Genomic DNA, 21228 nt, shown 5'->3' with positions numbered 1-21228 from the left:
ATTTGATAAATCCAATATGGCTGTCACTAGCTATGCTTTTTATGAAAATGTGTCTATATAATTACATGATTAAAGGATATTTATTGCATTTATAAACATTTCCTCTTTCCTCAGTTATACTACAAACAGCTTGAGGACAACTTATTGATCTTTTTGTTATTTGTTAAAAAAAAATTGTTTTCTTTTTAACAATTAAAAGCAAGCTAAACAGTAAGAGGTGACTAAAGTCCTCAGTTTCCACAGTAAAACAATCATTCATCATCATGCATGTCTCTAAAATGAGATCTTTTCTTTAAAAGTTGTTCGCTACGATTCTCTCACCAAACTTTTTTTTTAAATTTTATTATTTTTGTGTGAGTGTACTGTCAAATCAGATCTGACTCGTACAGGAGGAGATTGTCCCTCCTTCCCCGGCAGAGCATCTGGTGGATTCGAACCATGCGCCTCTGGGATTGTAGTTGCAGCTCCTTGCCATTAGACCACCAGAGCTCCCCTCACCAAACATTTTAAGAAAAAAAGTGAGAATGGTTCAAGTAAATCTTCTCTTTTAGGCCTACCCTCTAGCCAATCTTGTGTTAACGAATGACGGCGATGTTACTGAAAATATAAAGCAGCCATTCATGTCACACGCATCGTAAATGCTATGAACACGGGCAAGGGCGCGTTCCACATGCAGGGCGGTCCTTACCTTGTTGAGCATCCTGTTCCTGCATGCGATTCACAGTGAGGTCTAAGGGGCCATCCTGCTCGTCCGGAAGGGAGCTGTCTGCTTGAGTCATTTGGATACTTTTACATATTAGACTTGGTCCAATCGAACCATTTCTGTTCTCTTGAATTTTACCACTTTTTGAAATGTACTCAATTGCAAACTGACGTATCATCTTTTTCATTAATTCCTGAGCAACTAGGGGAATGTTAGGATCACAGTTCTGAGGAAGATCTAGGGAAGAAATAAATATAATCAGCATTAAAAAAGGAGAAGGACAAGGTTCCATAGTCAAACTTACTTTTACACATCAATGAAATCAGATTTTAGTTATCACTCTATAATTACCAGTGGTTTCCAGGGGTTCAGCAAATAAAAACCGCAAAGATTTAATTAAGTTTTTAATTAAGTTTTATGGTAGTAAACCAAAGCAAAATTTTAAACATTTATTATATTAGTATATTACAGAACTATTTAAATATTCCTTACAAAGAAAAGTCTTTTCTGTCCCAACAAATAGAAACATTAGCTACAGAAGTAGAACATGTTTTCTTCAGAGTTTGAATATTCATTCAAATATACGAGATATTAAGCTATTTAATGTATGGGCACATACTCTGTAACTATACATTACTTTATATGAGTGTGTATATATGTACAATTATTTAAGAAAATATTTCAGTTCTTGCCACTCTATAAACATTAACTCAATTCTATCACATATCACATACGCATTTCGTATTTACTGTCCCTTTTTAGTTAAAAATTTCAGTTATACATAAAAAAAAGGTAAAATGGAGTAATTAACACTCAAACAGCCTCTCCCAAGATTCAAGAACTGTTGCTATTTTACATTTGCTATCTTTTTGCTTTTCTATTGAAACACTGAAAGTAAACTGCAAATTCATGACTTTTCACTGTGAAACATTTTCACCTGCACCTTCTAAGTACACTCCTCTACAACTAATCTCAGTATCACAACTGGGGGTCTTAACCAATCTTTAATGCCAAAGCATGCAGATTGGCTATAATAAAGCCTGGCAGTAATTTAGGGAAAAATAATGATACTTAAACCTGTACAACACCTAAAAACATTTTATAGTGAGAAGTATGGGTAAAATCAGACTATTCAGAAACATGTTGAGTACTGGTGTGCCTGGTGAGAACGTAAGAGGGGAACTTAACCCAGACGTCAATTGCTGCTGCTTGGAAATGGGTCTACTTCTAGAGTTACTTAGTTTTTGCTGCTAAATTTCTCAAATGTGTGTATGTATGTATGTATATATATATATATATATAAATACCCTTTTAGTATAAATAAGTTTGGCTGTTGTTAATATTTTACTGTATTTCTGGTGAAAGTTTACATAGCAAGTTAGGTTCCCGTGTAACACTCTGGATTCCTACTGCTTAGCAACACTAGTTCCATCTGCAGTGTCCACCTTCTCTACGTCCATTCTGCTTGGCCCATTCCCACTATTCTCCCTTCCCTGTCTTCCTTCCCTTTTACTTTCTTATCTTTCCTTTATAATAACTGGTGACCATTTGGTCTGATAATTTTTTTTAAAGTAAAAAAGGCAGTCAAAACTCATTAGTGATAATATTTTATGATCCAATTTGTTACTTAAATGAAGTTGACCTCTGAGAGTGGTTGCAGTTCCAAGTTCAAGGGTACCAAAGGGAATACAAATTAGTAAATAAATAACAGACATATATTAAGACATGTGAAGTGAAAGGAAAAATACAGTAAGGAGTTGATAAGCACAGTCCCATTAATTAAAGGGGAGACATAGGGAAGTACAGAAGGATTAACGGAAACCCAAATTACAGCAAGGAAGTGAGAAAAACTTAGTGTGTGCACACTGCAATTAATGTTAAAGAACAAAACGTACATGAATGGTTAGATGGCTCGATTCTGTGACTGGGGTGGTGGGAGCGAGTGTGTCAGAGACAGCGAGGTTGGCACAGGGGATAGAGCAGTGTATAGGACTCTTGTACAAAAGGTCACTATGAGTCACAAGCTACTCGATGGCACATAACAACAGCAACAAACTTTCTCTTAAATGACAATTATTTGGAGAGGTGTGGGGGGGATTGTGTACCAATGAGGGAGTTTTTCTTTTGCTTTTCAAGGAGAGGAGCAAAAGGCGGGGGGAGCGGGGAGGGGTTTGTGCGGGGAGAAGGGTGCAACAATGAATGAATGGAATCCCAAAATCTCTGTAGATATTCATTGAAATGAAAAATAAACAACCTAAATTTTAAAAAATTACAATTATTAATTTTTTTAATTTTTAAAAGAATCTCAAGGTAATAGTCTGGGGGAATCTTTTAGTCTCTACAGAAACAGGAAGTCTGAATTTTTTTTTATACACAAATTTGGAATCTGCTCTCTTCTTTTTCTCCTGTTCTATTGGAAACCATCTATCGTGTCCCTGGCCAGTACAGTCAGTTGTAGCAGCTGGGCACCACCTAATTCTTCTGGTCTCAGGGCAGTTACGGGCATGGTTCCTGTGGGTTCTGGAGGGAGCTGTGCTGGTAACCTGTAAGTCACATCTTGCTGGCAGTTCAAACCCACCAGGGACTCAGAGGAGAAAGGTGTGCAATCTCCTCTTGTGGAAGGAACCCCAAGGGACAGTGAGCTAGGGGCCAGTTCCACCTCCACCACAGTGAGTATAAATTTGTTCTACTTGCTGGCTCCTATTTTGAGTCTCTGGTTTCCTTCTTTCTCTTCTGTGTCAGATGAGTAGAGACCAACAGGTTTAGTTCAGTTGGCTACTCATAGGCTTTGAAGACTTCACGTGTGTGCAGAGCACAAACTCTGTAAGCCATGATGTACCACATGGCAGCTGCCCCATGAGACTACGGTTCTAAGACTTCAAACCCAGTTAACAAATCAGTGACGTGCTGTCCCTGGGCTTACTGTGTATTTTATTTTATTTTATATATATCTATGTATTTATCTAATATAGATCTATATTTATGAACACATATGCAGTACCCACAGGCATATTTAAAGCTACAGATACCCATATATAGACCCACATATGCTCTCATCTGCATTCTTCATGTATGTTTTTCTACATGCATAGCTTAGCTTTCTTTTTCTTAGTATCAATACTGGTATATTTCACTACAGAAATATATTTGGTCAGGAAGTGTGGCCTCAGATCTTGCTCAAGATGCTATACAATGTATAATATATATGTTCTCTGAGGACTAAGGTATGTCTGATTCAGGCCAGTCTTTCTGATCACTTGCTATACATCTGAGAGTTGGACAATGAATAGGGATGACAGAAGAACTGATGCCTTTGCTCTATGGCGTTGGAGAAGAGCACTGAACAGCCTATAGATGCTCAAAAGAACAGACAGATATGTCTTGGAGAGGGTGCAAGTTGGAGTGCTCCTTAAAGGCAAGAAGGATGAGGCTCTGCCTCACATACTTTGGGCATGCTGCTAGAAGGGGCTGTTCCTTGGAGACGGACATGATGCTGGGACGGGTGGAAGGTCGGCAAAGGAGAGGATGACCCTCAACCAGGTAGACTGACACGGTGACTGCTGCACTGGGCTCGTGTGTGTCGGGAAGTGTGAGGATGGCTCTAGACAGAACAGGGTTCAGATCTTTTATTCATAGAGTTGCTAAGAATCGTACTCGACTTGATGGCACCTAACAATGACAACAAGAACACAATCACCTTTTCAAAGAATTTAGGATTTTTAAAAACATCTCAGAGAAGAGAATGTGGGTGAATTTTACAAGTAACACTTTAGCATTCCCACTTAGGCTTTGTTTAGAACCAGGAAGAAATGAAGGAGTAAAGAACAGTTGAGGTTGGAACTGGAACCATGGCCCATCGTCAAGGAGCTCAGGACAGTTAAAGATCCTCTTCATGTTTTAGTTTCTCCACTCATAAAAATAGAAAGAATAGAATCTGAGAATACACAATGAAGTTTGTTCACAAAGAGGTTCTAAGAGTTACATGAAATGGTACCTCAAACACTGAACTCTGACAGTATAGGGATTACTAAGAATTTAATAAACGTTAGCTGCTATTATAATAGGTTATAAAAGAAATAATAAGGAAATAAAAAGACTGAAAAGTTATACTTTAAGGATAAATAAATAAAAATATCATATGCCAACTAGTTTGATAACTGGGAAAAGAAAAGGAACATAATTTTAAGACCATGCGACACTTTCTTTTGGGTCAAAATTAGTACAAGTGAAACAGAACAAAAGAGAATAGCCAAAATATGAAATCTCTATGTGATACATATAAACTCTAATATTTTACATTTCTCAATTATCATCTCACAGAATCTCTTAATGTTCCTAAGATTCTTCCCCCCCGCCCCCCCCAAGCCCAGCCTTGTTTCAGAATATGTGCTAAAACAGAGATACAGAATTTACTTCCCAGTTCCTCGGTTAACTGTGCAGTAGTCTATCAACTAACATCACCTCGTCAATTAAAAACAAGAAAAGCTACCAAGAAAGAACCTGATTTCTCTGACTACTGTTTCCCTGGGTGTTGATTCAAGTTACAAGTAAGCCTTCAACTTTAACATCATTTGTTTCTTGGTCCAGTTACAATGATGGATTATGTATCCATAAAAGCTACAGACTTTTCATTTTCTTAGTTATCATGATGGATCCTTTCACTGTTTAGGTCTACCATGAATTCTCTTGAGTTTCTATTATCATGTGCAAAATGAACTGGTTTTATTCCTTCTTTTTTTCAATTCTTGAATTTGACCTCTTCTTTTAGCTAATTTTACTAGCTGAAACCCCAATACAGCTGACCCTTGACCACTACTAGGGTTAGGGACTCCGACTCCCTCAGCAGGAGAAAAACACACGGAGAATTTCTGACTTCCAAAAAACCCTAACCTACTAATAGACTGTAGTTGCCAAGAAGCAGTAACAGTAACAGTTGATTAACATGTATTTCTTGTATGTTTAACATATTGCATCCACATAAAATTGCATTTTCAGTGAGTAACAGAGTTACTCGCAAGGTTTTTGTGCCTGTTGTCATACTTGCAGTGACAGCCTCCTGGATGTCTTTTCCTTTGTTTACGGTGGTTCTTATACAAGATTCATTTATATGCAAATGGTAGACCACCTCGGCTGCAGACCTCAATCTACAGAACAGATCCAGCAATTCAACATTTTTTTTTGTGATGCCATAACTTTCACTACTTCCAGCATCCCTCGTGGCACTTCGCATGGGTCTGATGGTGCTATTGAAGGGTTACAGCATCCCATTAGACATAATAAAAAAATAGGGGCAAATTGAGAGAAATCCCTTTTTGTTGTGCTATGCAATTACTGTAGAGATTAACTGCTTACTGTGGACATGATTAGTGCTGTGCTGTTTTTGTGGACCATCGGGTTGGAACCAACCCCACAGCTGACCCTCCTCCTGCAGGTTTTGAGAAGCAGTTAAATTCATGGGAGGAGCCTGCCCATTCTTCTCCTGCAGAGCAGCTGGTGGATTTGAACCGCATGCTTTTGGAATTGCAGTGCATTTTCTGATTAGTATTATGTAACATTAAAAAAAAATCTATAAGTGCAAACCTGTGCTGGTCAAAGACCAACTCTGTAACATACAATAATAGTGGAGACAAAGGGGAATCTGTCATCTTCAAGTCTTAGTGGGAATGCGGACAGGTTTCCCTTCCACGTGTTATGGAAAATATGTCATGCTGTCTATTTTATTATTTTTATGAGAAAAATTCCAAGGTTAATGGCAGGGACCTCATGATTTCAGAAGTCGATGTCCAGTGCTGACTGCCTACTAGTCTGTCTGAAGTCTCGGAGCCCTGCTGAAACCTATCTACCACGGCTGATCCTGTTTGTATTTGAAATATCTCTGACACAGCTTGTGATATCACTGCAACAGACAAGCTTCCATAGTTTGACAAACGTACAGAAAATTATACAAATAGTAATGAAATACTGTCAGATCTGATGCCTGAAGATGGGGACCTCAGCTTGGAAGACATTCAGTGTGACTGGGGAGGGAGGGCTCCATTCTCACAGGGATCCAATTATGTGGATGGGGTAAAGCTTTCAGTCAACCAACGACTTTTATTTGCTGAATTCGATTCTGTCTTTAAAATAGCTTTATTTTTATTTTATTTATTTAATTTTCAGAATTCAAAATGAAGAGAAATAGCTGCAAACAGTGATTAATAGCTGGGACGTGAATAATATCAAGTATAAAACTTGGAAAAATTGAAGTCAAAGGTGAACTGGAATACACAGAGATTCTAGGCATCAGCGAGCTGAAATGGACTCTACTGGCCATTATGAACAAGACAATTGTATGGGGTATTATAACGGAAACGAGTAATTGAAGAGGAATTGCATCTCATTCATTTTCAGAAAGAACATTTAGAAATCTGTCCTGAGATATAATGGCTTCAGTGATATTATGTATACACATACAAAGAAGACCTGTTAATATGACTGTTACTCAAATTTACATACCAATCACTAAAGTCAAAGATGGAGAAACTGAGTATTCCTACCAACTTCTGTGGGCTAAACCTGGCTAAACATGCAATCAGGATGTAGCATTGGTCACTGGTGACTGGAACGAAAAAATTGGACACAGAAATATTGATGGCTGGGAAAACACAACCCTGGTGACAGAAATGAGCTTGCAGAGTGCACAATTGTGTAACAGAATTTTTTTTAGCCAACAAATATTTATTGCAAATATCTTTTGTAAAAAAAGGTAAGTGACTACTATACTCAGCAACCTTACCTGATGGAATACACAGGAATCAAACCGACTACACTGGTGGAAAGAGAAGATGGAGAGGTTCAGTATCATCAGTCACAACAAGGACAGGAGCTCGTTAAGGAACACTGCATAAATGGCTCATATGCAAATTCAAATTGAAGCTGAAGAAAATGTTAAGTCTGGGAGAGTCCAAACATGACCCTGAGTGTATTCCACTTAAAAAAAACAACACCAAAAACTTTTTAAGAACAGGTTTGGTGCACTGAACGGTAAAGACTGTGCACTAGACAGGCTGCAGGATGATATCAAAGATATCGTAAATGAAAAAAACAACAGGCCACTAAAAAGGCAGGAAGGAGAGAAAGAAAAAAGACCAACATGAATGCCAGAGCAATTCTGGAACTTGCTCCTCAATGTGGAGAAAAAAGAAGAAAAATGTAGAGAAGATACAACAAAACCTAAAAAAAATGAAAAAAAAGAAAAAAAGATGAAGTAAGAGGGATGAAAAGACGAATGGGAAATCCAGAACTCTTAACTGTGCTCATGCAGGACCCCTACACGAACCAAGCAGCAGTTGTTAGAACAGAACAATGACATACTGCACAGTTTTAAAAAACAGGTGTATATCAAGGTAGAATCCACTTCCATAACAGCTTGTCTCCGGAAACCCTATGAACCTGGAGAAAGGATGAAAGGCACCCAAGTGTTGAGGACTCTCCTTCATAGGGTTGCTATGAGTCGCCTGCGACTCGACGGCACTTAACAACAACAACAAAAACAATCAAGGTAGTATCCTTTCACTGTTGTATGTATTCAACCTCTATGTTGAACAAGCCAAAAGACTAGACCATATGAAGAATGCGGCATCAGGAATAAAGGGAGGCTCATAAGAAACAATATAAAATACATGTAGGCGAGGGAGCAACTGAGTAACAACAGGCCTTCCGGCTTGACCCACTCCTGCTTAATTCCAAGGGAAAATCACAGAACTATCAGAGTCTAAAAAGCTCCTGATAACAAAGCCAGAACCGGAGTAACTGAGAAATGCGTGACATGACTTTAGAACTTTTTCTTTTCTAAAACTGTTCAGCAGATGGCACCAGAGATCTTTCAGAAAAGGATGCATGACACTATCTTATATTGCTTAGTTTGGACATTTGATACATGGTTTGAGATACTATTTATTCATAAATGAATAGGCTGACTGATGCTTCTCAGAAGAACGTGTTACAGACAACTAATTTGAGCTGCAAAGTATAGCAGGTATCTAACTGATCACGGAAATACAGGTGCTTGGAACTGAAGAGTCACAGAGCACCAGTCATCCTCCTGCTTTGTGGGTATGTGAAAGGGTGATAAATTAAGCCATTTTGAAACAAATTCTAAGTCACATTTTGACACACAGAAAGCACATTCTTTTTCTGTTCTTGACTACAAGTGAGCAAATATCCCAGAAGCAAATGATCTTTCTCCACTAACAAAAGACATTCATTATGTGGCATCAAGGCATTTTAAAATTTATACTCCCCTCAAGCTGGTATATATAGTACATGTCTTTCCAAAAAGTAGAGCATGAAAACATGTTAATGACTCAAAAGCACAACCTATTGGTATTTAAATAAAAATACTCAATATATATATTTATAAAGAATAGAGTAGCCTCTTCTGTCTTCCATTCTGCTAAATCTAGATGACAAAAGAGTGATGTTAAATGGGTGCTTATATTATTTTATGTGCTCAACCCAATTATTAGGGTCTTATATTATTCTTACCACTGGACCAATAATAGGCAGTGTCATGATGGATCAAGAGGAGACTGAAACTGTCAACAGCATCATCTTACTTGGATACACAATTAACACCCTTGGTATGAGCAATCAGGAAATATGGAGACACGGTGTTGTTATTGTTGTTATGTGCTGTCGAGTCACTTGCGACTCATAGCGACCCTATGTACAACAGCCCTAAACTCTGCTCTGTCCTGTGCCAATCGCACTGCCTCTGATACACCCATCCCGATTACCCTAGTCACTGAATCAATCCACCTCATAGAGGGTCTTCCCCTCCTGCGCTGTCCCTCCACCCTCCCAAGCATAATGTCCCTCTCCAAGGACATGTCCCTCCTTACAACATGTCCAAAGTAAGTCAGACGAAGTCCCAGAAATCTTGCCTCCAAGGAGCAGCCTGGTTAAACCCTCTCCAGGATGAATCTGTTTGTTTTCTTGGCAGTCCATAGTACATTCAATACTCTTCTCCAGCACCACAGCTCAAAGGCATCAATTCTCCTTCTCTCCTCCCTAGTCATTGTCCAATTCTCTGATGCATAACAAGTGATTGCAAAGGTCAACCTGTATCAGACACACCAATCTCAATCTCTTCACCATCCATCCTGATGCTGCCACATTGCAATGGGAAAATCTGCATTTAGGGATCTTTCCAAATTATTGAGTAGTAGTGATGTCAGTTTGAGAACTAAGGTATGTCTGATTCAGGCCATGGTCTTTCCAATTACTTGCTATGCATCTGAGACCCGGATAATGAATAAGGATGACTGAAGAAGCATTGATGCCTTTGAGCTGTGGTGTTGGAGAAGAGCACTGAACATCCCATGGCTAAGAAAATGAAAACATATGTCTTGGAGAGTGTGCAGCCTGAGTTCTCTTTGGAGGCAAGAATGATGAGGTTTTGTCTAACAGGCTTTGGACATATTGCTGGGAGGTGCTATTCCTTGGAGAAGGACATGATGTTGGGAAGGGTGGAGGGACAGTGAAGTAGAGGAAGACCCTCAACCAGGTGGACTGAGAAGGTGACTGCTGCAATGGGCTCTTGTGTGTCAGGAAGTGGGAGGATGGCACAGGACAGGACAGGGTTCAGATCTTTTGTTCATAGGGTCACTATGAGTTGTACTCGACTTGATGGCACATAACAACAACAACAATACCATTACTACAATGCATTTTGATGGACAGAGACAGAAGGAGTAAAAAGAGGGTGGAGACAAAACCAGTACGCAGAAAGGAGAACAAAATGCATTCCTCCTCTTTCAGATTCAGAATTTATTTCTCAGAAAATTAATTATGGCAGCATATGGCTAAAAGAATGCAAATAAAATATATTTATAATTAATTACCACTGGTATATTTAATTGGAATTTCATTATGAAAAATATTACTCAGAATTCCAAACAAATAAATATTTCAGAACATACTTGTAGTTAAGAACAAAATAAGCACAAAAAGAAATTAAGCCTAGGTATTCAGTAATTAGAAGCGATGATGTCAATCTAGAAACAAGGTACACCTGATCCAGGCCATGGTCTTAGCAATTACTTGCTTTGTATCAGAGAGCTTGATAATGACAAAGGATGACAGAAGAATTGATGCCTTTAATTGTGGTGCTGGAGAAGAGTCTTGAAAATACCATGGACCACCAAGAAAACAAATCAATCTGTCTTGGAGAGTGTGAAACCGAGTTTCTCCTTGGAGGCTCAAAGTTTTAAGCTCTGTCTCACATACTTTGGGCATGTGGCCAGGAGGAACTAATCCTCAGAGAAGGACATTCATGCTTGGAAGGGTGGAGGGACAGCAGAGTAGAGGAAGACTTGGGATGAGATGGACTGATACAGTAACTAGGGCAACGGGAGGGCGTAGGCATGTTGGAATCAGTGAGATTGGGTTAGGACAGGGCAGTCTTCAGAACTATAGCACAGAAGATCATTATGAGTCACAGGTGACTTGAAGGCACATAAGAACACCACCACCACCACCACCACCACCACCACTACCACATAGTAACTGAAAAGTACTGATCACTTGAGAAATATACTTCAGGTAAAACAGAATAGGACTCTCCAATATTTTATACTTTAGTACTCTATTTTTAATGTGAAGACATGCTAATAAAAGATGAGTGATTTGTCAAATTTATTAAGGAACAGTAGTACAACTTTTACCAACTTTTGTAGTTGGAACTAGATCGAATACACAACCAAGAGACTTTGATGATGTAGGGAACAGGGAGGAATGGATCAGTAGTTGGAAAGCATGGACTTGAGTGACAGAAATAAGGCTGGAGACAGAATGATAGAATTCTGTACAATAAATGATACATTCATTGGAAATACCTTTTATAAGAAACAAATCCCTTCCTGTCAACACAGGAATCTGACTAACTACATCTGTAAAAGAAATCACAGGAGAAGCTCAGTATCAGCTGTGAAAACTATGCCAGGTGCTGACTGCGGAACAGACTATCAACTACTCATATGCAAGTTCAAACTGAAGCAAAAGGGAAGGGGAGGGAGGGGAGAGAAGGGGCGGGAAGAAAAAAGAGAAGAAAGGAAAATCCACAAGAACCAAAGTTTGACTTCAAGTCTTTCCCATCAGAACTTCAAGTCCATCTCAGGAATAAATTTGAGGCCTTGAACACTAATGAGCAAAGACCAGAATGAGTTGCGGGAGGGTATCAAGAATATCATCCATGAAGAATGCAAAAGGTCATTACAAAGACAGAGGAGGGAAAAAAGACCAAGATGGTTATCAGAAGAGAATCTGAAAATTGTACCAGATGGCTGAGTAGTCAAAGCAAAGGGAAGAAATTAAGTTAAGGAGCTGAACAGAATATTTCAAAGGGTAGTTCATGAAGACCAAGCAACGTATTATAATGAAATGTGCAAAGAGCTAGAAAATTAAAAGGGATGAACTTGCTCAGCATTTCTTAAACTGAGGGAACTAAAGAACAAATTCAAGCCTTGAGCTGCAGTAATTAAGGATGCTGACGGCAGAATGAATAACAAACAGGAAGCATCAAAAGAAAATGGAAGGAAGACACGTTATCATACCAAAAAGAATTGGCTGATACAGAAGAATTTCATGAAACAACATATATTCAAGAGGCAACAGTGATATGGAGGAGGAAGTCCAAGCTGCTCTGAAGGAATTGGTAAAAAAACAAAGGCCCAGGAATCGATGAAAGACCAAATGACATCTTTTAGCAAACAGATGCTGCCCTGGACATACTCACTAAGTTATGCCAAGAGATATGGAGGACAGCTACCTGGCCAACTTACTGGGAGAGGTCTCTATTTCTTCCTATGCCAAAAAACCAAGGTGACCTGACAGAGCGTGGAAATTATCGAACAGTATCACTGATATCACACACAGGCAAGATCTTGCCGACGATGATAAAAAATGACTGGAACATTTGGGCTGTTTCCATGTTCTTGCGATGGTGAATAACACTGCCATGAATACTGGTGTACAAATCTCAGTTTGTGCCTCAGTTCTCATATTCTCAGGGTATATTCCAACCAGTGGAATAGCTGGGTCATATGGAATTTCTATGTTCAGATTTTTGAGAAAGTGCCAAACTACCTTCCAGAATGGTTGTACCATTTTACAATCCCACCAACAATGTACTAGAGTTCCTCGCTCGCCACATCCTCTCTAACATTTATTATGCTGCCCTCCTTAACTTTGTCATTGTTACCAGAGTGAGATGGTACCTCATTGTGGTTTTAATTTTCATCTCTCTTATTGCCAATGACTTGGAGCATTTCTTCAAAGCCTAACCACAAATGAGTGGATTACAAAATTATGGTACATTCACAGAATGGAATACTATGTAGCACACAGGAGTAATATTGTAAATTATTACCTAACTTGGGAGGGACTGGAGAGTATTATGCTGAGTAAACTCAGTCCCACAAGGATAAATAGTGTATAAAACCATTATTGTAAAGTGAGTATAAGGATCCAATAGGGGTGGGAGAGGCTGGAAGCAGAGGGGTGTGGATGAGCAGATGTAATCATTGGGTTGTACAATTTGACGGGTGGGTAGGGTGAGGAAAATGGAAAGAATTTGTATTCTAATTTTGTAAATAAACTAGTAATAAAAAAATAACAAGGTAAATGGAAAAAAACACACCCACCAACCCCTTCTCCCCCCCCAAAAAGGACTGGAACAGTACATCAGCATAAAACAGTCAGCTGGGCAAGCTGGGTTTAGAAGAGGCTGTGGCACTAGGGACATCAAAGCCAACATTAGATGGATCTTGGCCAAAAGCAGAGAGTACCAGAGGAACTCCTGTGTTTCATTTACTATGCAAAGGTATTTGACTGTGTGGATCACCAAAAATTGTGGCTAACCTTGAGAAGAATGGGAGTCCCAGAATACTAAACTGTGTTCATGTGAAACCTATACTTGGATCAGGAAACCAGGACAGAGGAAGGAAATACTGGATGGTTCAGGATCAGGAAAGGTGCGCATCAGGGATGCATTTCTATCTCCATAGTTTTTCAATCTATATGCAGAACAGATCATTCCGGAGGCTTGGCTTTATGAAGAGGAATGGGGCATCATAACTGGGGGAAAACCCATCAACCTGCAGTATGCAAATGACACAACCTTTCTTGCCGAAACTGAGAAGGACATGAGGTGCTGACTGCAGAAGGTGAAAGACTGTAGTCTTCAATAAGGATTGAAGCTCAACATCAAGGAAACAAAGATTCTCACCCCTAAGCCAACTGGCAGCTTCATGATAGATATAGAAGAGATTGTTAACTTTAGCTTCTTTGTTTCCACAATCAACACCCTTGGCAACAGCAGTCAAGAAATCAGAAGATGAAATGCTTTGGGAAAGTCCGCTGTCAGGAACCTCTCCAGTACTAAAAAGCAATGATGTCAGTCTGGAGACTAAGGTGTGCCTGATCCAGGCCATGGTCTTCACAATTACTTGCTGTGCATCAGAGAGCTGGACAATAACTAAGGATGACAGAAGAAGGATCGATACCTTTGAGTTGTGGAGCTGGAAAAGAGTGCTGAACATACCATGGACCTCCAGGAAAACAAAGAGGTCTATACTGAAAGAGTGAAACCAATCTGTTCCCTAGAGGCAAGGATTTTGAAGCTCTGTCTCACATACTTCGGGCACACAGCCAGGAAGGACCAATCCTTGGAGAAGAACATCATGCTTAGAAGCATGAAGGGACAGTGCAGGAGAGGAAGACCCAGGATGAGATGGATTGACTTAGTGACTGGAGCGACAGGATTAGGTCATTTGAGACAATGAGATTGGCTCAGAAGAGGACAGAATTCAGAACTAATGTATACAGGGTTGGTAAGAGTCACAGGTGACTTGATGGCACACAACAATAATATTAAATCTAGTAAAAATCAAAGGAATTGTGTGTTTGGCTCAGTTTATAATAGTCACACTGTAGATAAATATATGACAATTATTAAAATTAGCTTCTGGAATCTTTTTACTACCTTCCAGAACTTCTAGTCCACTGCACTGAGACAAAAATCTAATCCAATCAGAGCATTTTAAGATGAAAATGAAAGTTCTGAAAAATCAAGTGATCATGGACAGCATGGAGTGTAGGTTCCTAGGAGACCATGTGATCTCACTAACAAAAGGCATACATTACACCCTTTATCCAAATCTATTAGATTTCTAAATTTATAAAGCTTGACAGGCTGGTGTGGCACTTTCTCAAGAAGTTGCAAATAGAGATACCATTTGACCCAGCAATTTCACTACTGGGAATATACCCCAAAGAGACCTTAACTGACATCCAAGCAGATATATGCACACCCATGTTTATTGTGGCTTTGTTCACAATAGCAAGGAGTTGGAAACGACCTAAGTGCCCGTCAATAAATGAATGGATAGAGAAGCTATGGTATATTCGCACAGAGGAATACTGTGCTGCATGGAAAAACAAGGAACTCATGCAATACTATTCAAAACGGGTGACCCTGGAGGACATTATGCTGAGTGAAATATCTCAGTTACAAAAGGACAAATACTGCATAGTGCCACTGCTGTAAAATAGGACTGACATCTGGGTTGGGGGGAGACTGAGAAAGACGGATTCAATAATGTATACTACACTGAAACAGATGAGGGAGAAAACTGTTTAAAAGGGAGATGTGATTAGGTATTTTTGTCATGACAGGAGTCCAGAGTGAAGGATGCATAGTGGAGTGGACCTGGGGGAGGGTTTGAAAAACAATTAAAGAATTTTTCTTTTACTTTTCCAAGAGGGTAGTGTACTAGGGGGGAGGGACGGGGGGAAGAAAAATGCAACAATGAATAAATGGAAACCCAAAGTCTCCGTAAATTTTCATTGAAATCAATAATAAATTTAAAAAAAATCCCCCACAACCAAAGTCTGAAGAGCAAGTTCAGCGATAAAAGGACCCTCCCTCCTGAAGCAACGTGGTTTCCGAGTTTTTAGTCCTGAGCACTTGATTTGAATTTTCCTAGCTCCTCAGTCTGGTTCAGGAGTGTAACGCAGGCAGGGTGGTGCGTATTTTCTCATTGGATAAGGGAGAGAAACCTGGACGCATCCTTTTCTTCTTGTTTACTGATACACCTTAGATACATCCCAGCACCCAGGAGTCAAAGCGACCAATGTCCTTTTCTTTTAGGGTTGGAGAAATGGTATCTTTCTTTAATTAGAAAAAGATCCCTCTAGTTTCCTCCACATGTAATACTGTAGAAGGTTCGCAAATACCGCCAGCAGAATGATACAGTGTAACTTAAAAAGATCAAACTCAATACAGACAGAGGCAGTCCCTGAGTTACGGACAACATCCATCCCTAAATGTGTCTGTAAATCTAATTTAACTATTTAACTCAGCTTTATAGGTAAATTAGGTCTATGAGGGCCTCATTTAAGCCTTCCAGGGGGCAACACAAGGTGAGTCAGGGACCGAGTCCTAGAGGGTCAGTCTCTTCCGAGGTCTTTGGGTTTGTTTTTTTTAAATATTAATTTTAATGAAAGTTTACAGAGACTTGGGGTTTCCAGCCATTCATTGCTGCACTCTTCTCCCTGCCCATCCTTTCCACCCCCATTCACTCTTCTCCTTGAAAAGTAAAACTCTTTCATTGTTATGTAATCCCTCCCCGCAAGTCCACTCTACTACACAGCCTTCACTCTGGACTTCTGGCAGCACATCCCTGTTTGTTTTGGTGGCAGGTTCACTGTCAAGTTCATTTTGTTGCAGAGCAGCCCTCGTAAGCCAGACTAGAACCGTCCTATCTGCGGGTTTCCAAGGCTGCAGTTCTAGCAGACTGCAAGGTCTTTTCTTGCACGAAGCCATTGGTGGGTTGAACGCCAGGCCTTTCAGTGACCAGCGGAATGTTTAAGCGCTGCACCACTTTTGGACAAGCTAGGTGCTCAGTATATGGTAAGTGTCCTCCCATGTGACTGCAGCCCCTGAAAACCCGCTGGACGGTCAGCTATGGGTCAGTTCCAACTCAATGATCCACACACAATATGCACAATAACCACCAACCAACAGCCGTGGTCCTGGGTGGCTGTTTTTGTACATGAGAATATTTTCACATGTAGTTAGTCATGTTTCACTTAGTGTCCACAATACTTTCTATCCAATAGTGTCTTACATAGGGAGCTCAAGCAGCTTGGAGGTAAGGAACTGCATTACCAGTGCAAAGGCACACACACAGGTCAGACCCACCAGTGAATCTCCCATGCGATTTACTGCCTCTGATAGACCCTATCATACACAGGCTGGATTAAGAGGTTTCATCTCAAATGCACTTTTGCATTGAATTTGGACATTAAATAAGCAAATCTGCCTCCCACTCCAAAGAGAAGGAAATCCAACATTGTTGTTTTGATTCCGCTGACATTGCAGGTGAGTCTTCTGAAGGAGTAAATTACACACAGAGGACAGCGCTCACCCTTCCCCCACGGGGCAGCTGGTGAATCCCACCTGTGTGCCTTTGGGTCGGCAGCCCAATGCCTTACCACCAGGCCAGCAAAGATGGCCAGGAAATGAATTTAAAAAAAGAGTATGACATCAGGATCAAAGACAGCCTCATCAATAACATGTGTAATTAAGACGATACAACCTTGAATACTCAAAAGTGAAGACAAGTTGAATGTCTTGAAAAAGCCTTAAATATGGATTGCATCTCAATATCAAGAAAACAAAAATTCTCACCAATGGACCAACAGGAAACTTTATGATAGAGGGAGAAGACTGAAACTGTCAAATAGTTTGCTTATTTGGATCTACAATCAATGCCCTTGGTACCAAGTCAGAAGATCAGGAAACTAATTACTCTGGGGAAGTCTGTAGTCAGGGACCTCTCCAAATTGTTGAGGAACTATTATGCCAGCTTGAGGACCAAGGTGCATCTGAGTCAGGCTACGTACGGTCTTCTCAATGACTTGGTATGCTGCCGAGAGGTAGACAATGACTAACGATGACAGAAGAATCGACGCTTTAGTGCTGGAGAAAAGTACTGAATATCCAACAGTCTTCCAAAAGAACAACCAAATATGTCTTGAAGAGGGTGTGAGGGAAGGAGAGGGAGAGAGGGAATGGGGGAGGGAGGGAGGAAGGGAGATGGGGAAGACAGGGAGATGGAGGAAGGGAGAGAGAGCACACAAGCAAGAGAGAGAGAGAGAGAAAGCACGAGCTAGCAAGAGCGCTCGAGCATATGTGAGAGCGGTGCACGTGCGAGCGAGGGAGAGTGCACAGGCGTGTAAGCTGAGTAAATCATTTGAGAAGCTGGACTTTATGAAGAAGAACGTGACATCAAAACCTGAGGGAACTCCATGATTAAGCATGGAGTTGTACAATTTGATGGGGGTCGGGGATGTGTGGTGTGTGAGAGGGAAATTGGAAGAATCTGTTCTCAGAAACAATGTATTTGCATTTTGTAAATAAACACTTATAAAAAAGTTAACTGGGGGAGGAGGAAGGGAGAGAGGGGCTAAAATGTGCAACAATGAATGAATGAAAGAGAATCTAACTTTTCTGTAAACTTTTGTTAAAATTACAATTAAAATAAAAAATTCCATTAAAACAGAAGAAAAAAACCAAAAGGAAGACTTATCAACAACTTGTATTTAGCAGATGACACAAAATTAATTGCTGAAAGCCAGGAAGACTTGAAACACTTGCTGCAGAAGATAAAAGGCTATAGCCTTCAATATGGACTACATCTCAACATCCAGAAAACAAAAACTGTCATCACTGGGCCAACAGGAAACAATACAATTGTTGTTGTTGTTAAGTGTCATCGAGTCACAGGCGACTCATAGTGACCCTATGAATGAAAGTCCTGGACACTTGTATATCTTTCATCCTTTCTCCAGTTTCATAGGGTTTCCAGAGGCAAGCTATTAAGGAAGTGGATGCCACTCCTGCTTCCAAGCTTGATTTATTCGGGGAGCTCCACCAAACACTGTCCACCATGGGTAACCATTATCACATCTGACACATCAGTGTCACAGTGCTCAGCTTCATAGCAAAGAGAAAAGGCTGAGGTTGTAAAAAATTTCCTCATAACTGAATACAACAACCAACACTGTTAGTACCAGCCATAAAGAAATTAAAAGATGGGTTACACTGGGAAAACTTTCAGTCAAGAAACTATGCAAATTTTAAGAGCGGCAATGTCAGCTTAAAGACTAATTAAGGATTCCTAATTGAAATCCAAGTCATGCTCTCCAGCTGAAAGTTGGGCAATGAATAAGGTTGACAGAAAAAGAATTGATGCCTCCAAGTTGCAGTGTTGGAGAAGAGTATTGTATATTCCACGGACTGCCAAAAGACACATAACCATGTCTCAGAGAAAGTGAAACCAAGATGCTTCTTACAGGTAAGCACAGGTAAGAGTTCTGGGATCCTCATTTGCTATTAGCTATGATTTGTTATGACCCACATGGTCAGATGTCTCTGCATAGTCAACAAGTACAGACAGACATGCTTCTGGTAGTCTTTGTTATTCATTATGATACTTGGGAGATTTGTATAACCCATGTCAAAAAGTAAGGTGACAAAAACAACCTTTATCCTCTTGAAAACTCCTTCACATTTTCCTGAAAATTTCTGCAGTATTTTCACCCCACCACATAAAAAAATGTCAAAACCTGGTATCTTCCAGCTACCAGTGTTGACCTACCTAAAACACTAGGTAGAAGTATAAAGAGACTCAATAGTGTTACACTGTTCAGCCATCAAAAAAAACATTACTAAAGTTCTGTATTCATAACTTATAATACACAACTCCAAATCCCCCAACGCCTACAAACAACCCAATTTAAAGGGGCCAATGATAAACAAATCCTACTGTGTCAGAACTGCCTCACACTCACCCTCCAGCGGGTCTCGGAAGCTGCAAATCACATGGAAGATTTCCCACTTTCTCCCTCAGGGCAGCTAGTAGATTTGAACTGTGTACCTTTGGGTTACCCACCAGGCCACCAGAGCTCCAAGATAACCTATTAGAAATTACAAAAGGGCACAATAGCTTGCTTTCATTAATCATTAGGGAAATGTAGTTAAAGGACAATGATATCTCACTGAGATGCTGTAAATTTCACACTCACTAGCATACTTATTGGAAACTCTGTTGGTTTAGTTGTAAGACAACGTGTTGTAATTTCAAAGACATGTGGTTTGAATCCAACAGCTGCTCTCCGGGAGAAGGATGGATAATCTCCTCTTGTGCAATTTCCTGCCTCTGAAAAGCAGTGAAGAGTCAGCTATGAGTCAGTTCCGACTCGATGGCACACAACACAACAGAATACCTGCTAAGAATGATGCGCACCACTTACTGCTTACGGGGACACAGGACCATTAGAATCCCCACACATTTCTAGCAACACTGAAAAGATACACTTAGGAACACGGCTGCCTGTTTCTAATTATTTTAAACATGCACTGACTCTGGAACCCAGCTATTCCACTCCTTCCTATCTTCCCAAAAGCAATGAAACATAACGAAGCCTCAAAGAACTGAAACTTGACAAGAATGACTTGTTTTTACAACATACTGCATTTTTCATCTGTGACCGGGTACAATCTTACCACCTTTCTATTGCTGGTTCTAACGGAAAACAGTTGTGTTTTTCTCCTCTGACAGAATTCTGCCTTGTGTGGTTTGGACACGCACAAGTTTTACTTTCTAAGTAGTCTCCAAAATGATGAGTGTTCAGTTCTAAATAACCTGGCTACTAAATCCATTTTGACTGAAGTTGAATGTTTCCTTTAAAAAAAAAAATTCCTAGGGAGCTCTGGTGGTCTAGCGGATAAGCAGCTGCTCTGCCAACTCGGAGGGACTTGGTTCGAATCTTCCAGTTGTTCTGAGGGAAGATGATGAGCAATCTCCTCCCACACAATTTACAGCCTGTAACAACCCATTAGAGTGACTGGTCAACAATGTTTGGATTGGACAGCACATAACAATACAGGAGTGTTATGAACAATAAATCTTGCTATCAAACATCTTCAAGTGAGTATCAGAGACTGTTAACATCAACAAATTACATCCTGTAACATGGTATGTATCACACAGAACTAAAGATGTACCAAAAATGAAACAAAAGTCTCCTTGATGGCTCTAAGTGTGGTTCATTGTATCTTGAATGTGCCGTAAATCAGGGACTATCTGTATATGACAGAGACAGGTGTAAGAATGTTCCAAGCAAACTTGTTAATCCTCTTGAGCTACGTGTTTCTAAACTCTGGCAAATGTGGCAAGAGATAGAGCATCGAGATGATTCCTGTATTTTCTGGTAAGTGGGGAAGTATCAATGTGGCTAATTAAGAGGAACTAGAGGGACGTCAGTTTGCTCGGCTCCATAGTCAACACTCTTGGCACCAGCAGTCAGGAAATCAAAGGCGTATCGCGATGGGAAAGTCTGCTGTTAGGGACCTCTCTAAGGTACTCAGGAGCAACAGTGTCTCTCTGGAGACTAAGGTACGCCTGATAAAGGCCATG

General features: G+C 40.1%; 1 protein-coding gene across 2 annotated transcripts in view; it reads right to left on the bottom strand.

Moving 5' to 3' along the window:
- LCORL (ligand dependent nuclear receptor corepressor-like) overlaps positions 1-21228 on the bottom strand; it is a 238735-nt gene that overhangs the window by 63659 nt on the left and 153848 nt on the right. For both annotated transcript variants that reach the window (XM_006884513.1, XM_006884514.1), the window contains exon 5: positions 689-940. In XM_006884513.1, the coding sequence (XP_006884575.1) occupies positions 689-940 (252 nt within the window). The remainder of the gene's footprint in view (positions 1-688; positions 941-21228) is intronic.

Source organism: Elephantulus edwardii, unplaced genomic scaffold (genome assembly GCF_000299155.1).
Source record: "Elephantulus edwardii isolate Elephantulus edwardi_28Jun2011 unplaced genomic scaffold, EleEdw1.0 scaffold00035, whole genome shotgun sequence".
Classification (NCBI taxonomy): domain Eukaryota; kingdom Metazoa; phylum Chordata; class Mammalia; order Macroscelidea; family Macroscelididae; genus Elephantulus; species Elephantulus edwardii.
This window is presented reverse-complemented; position numbering and strand designations above follow the sequence as displayed.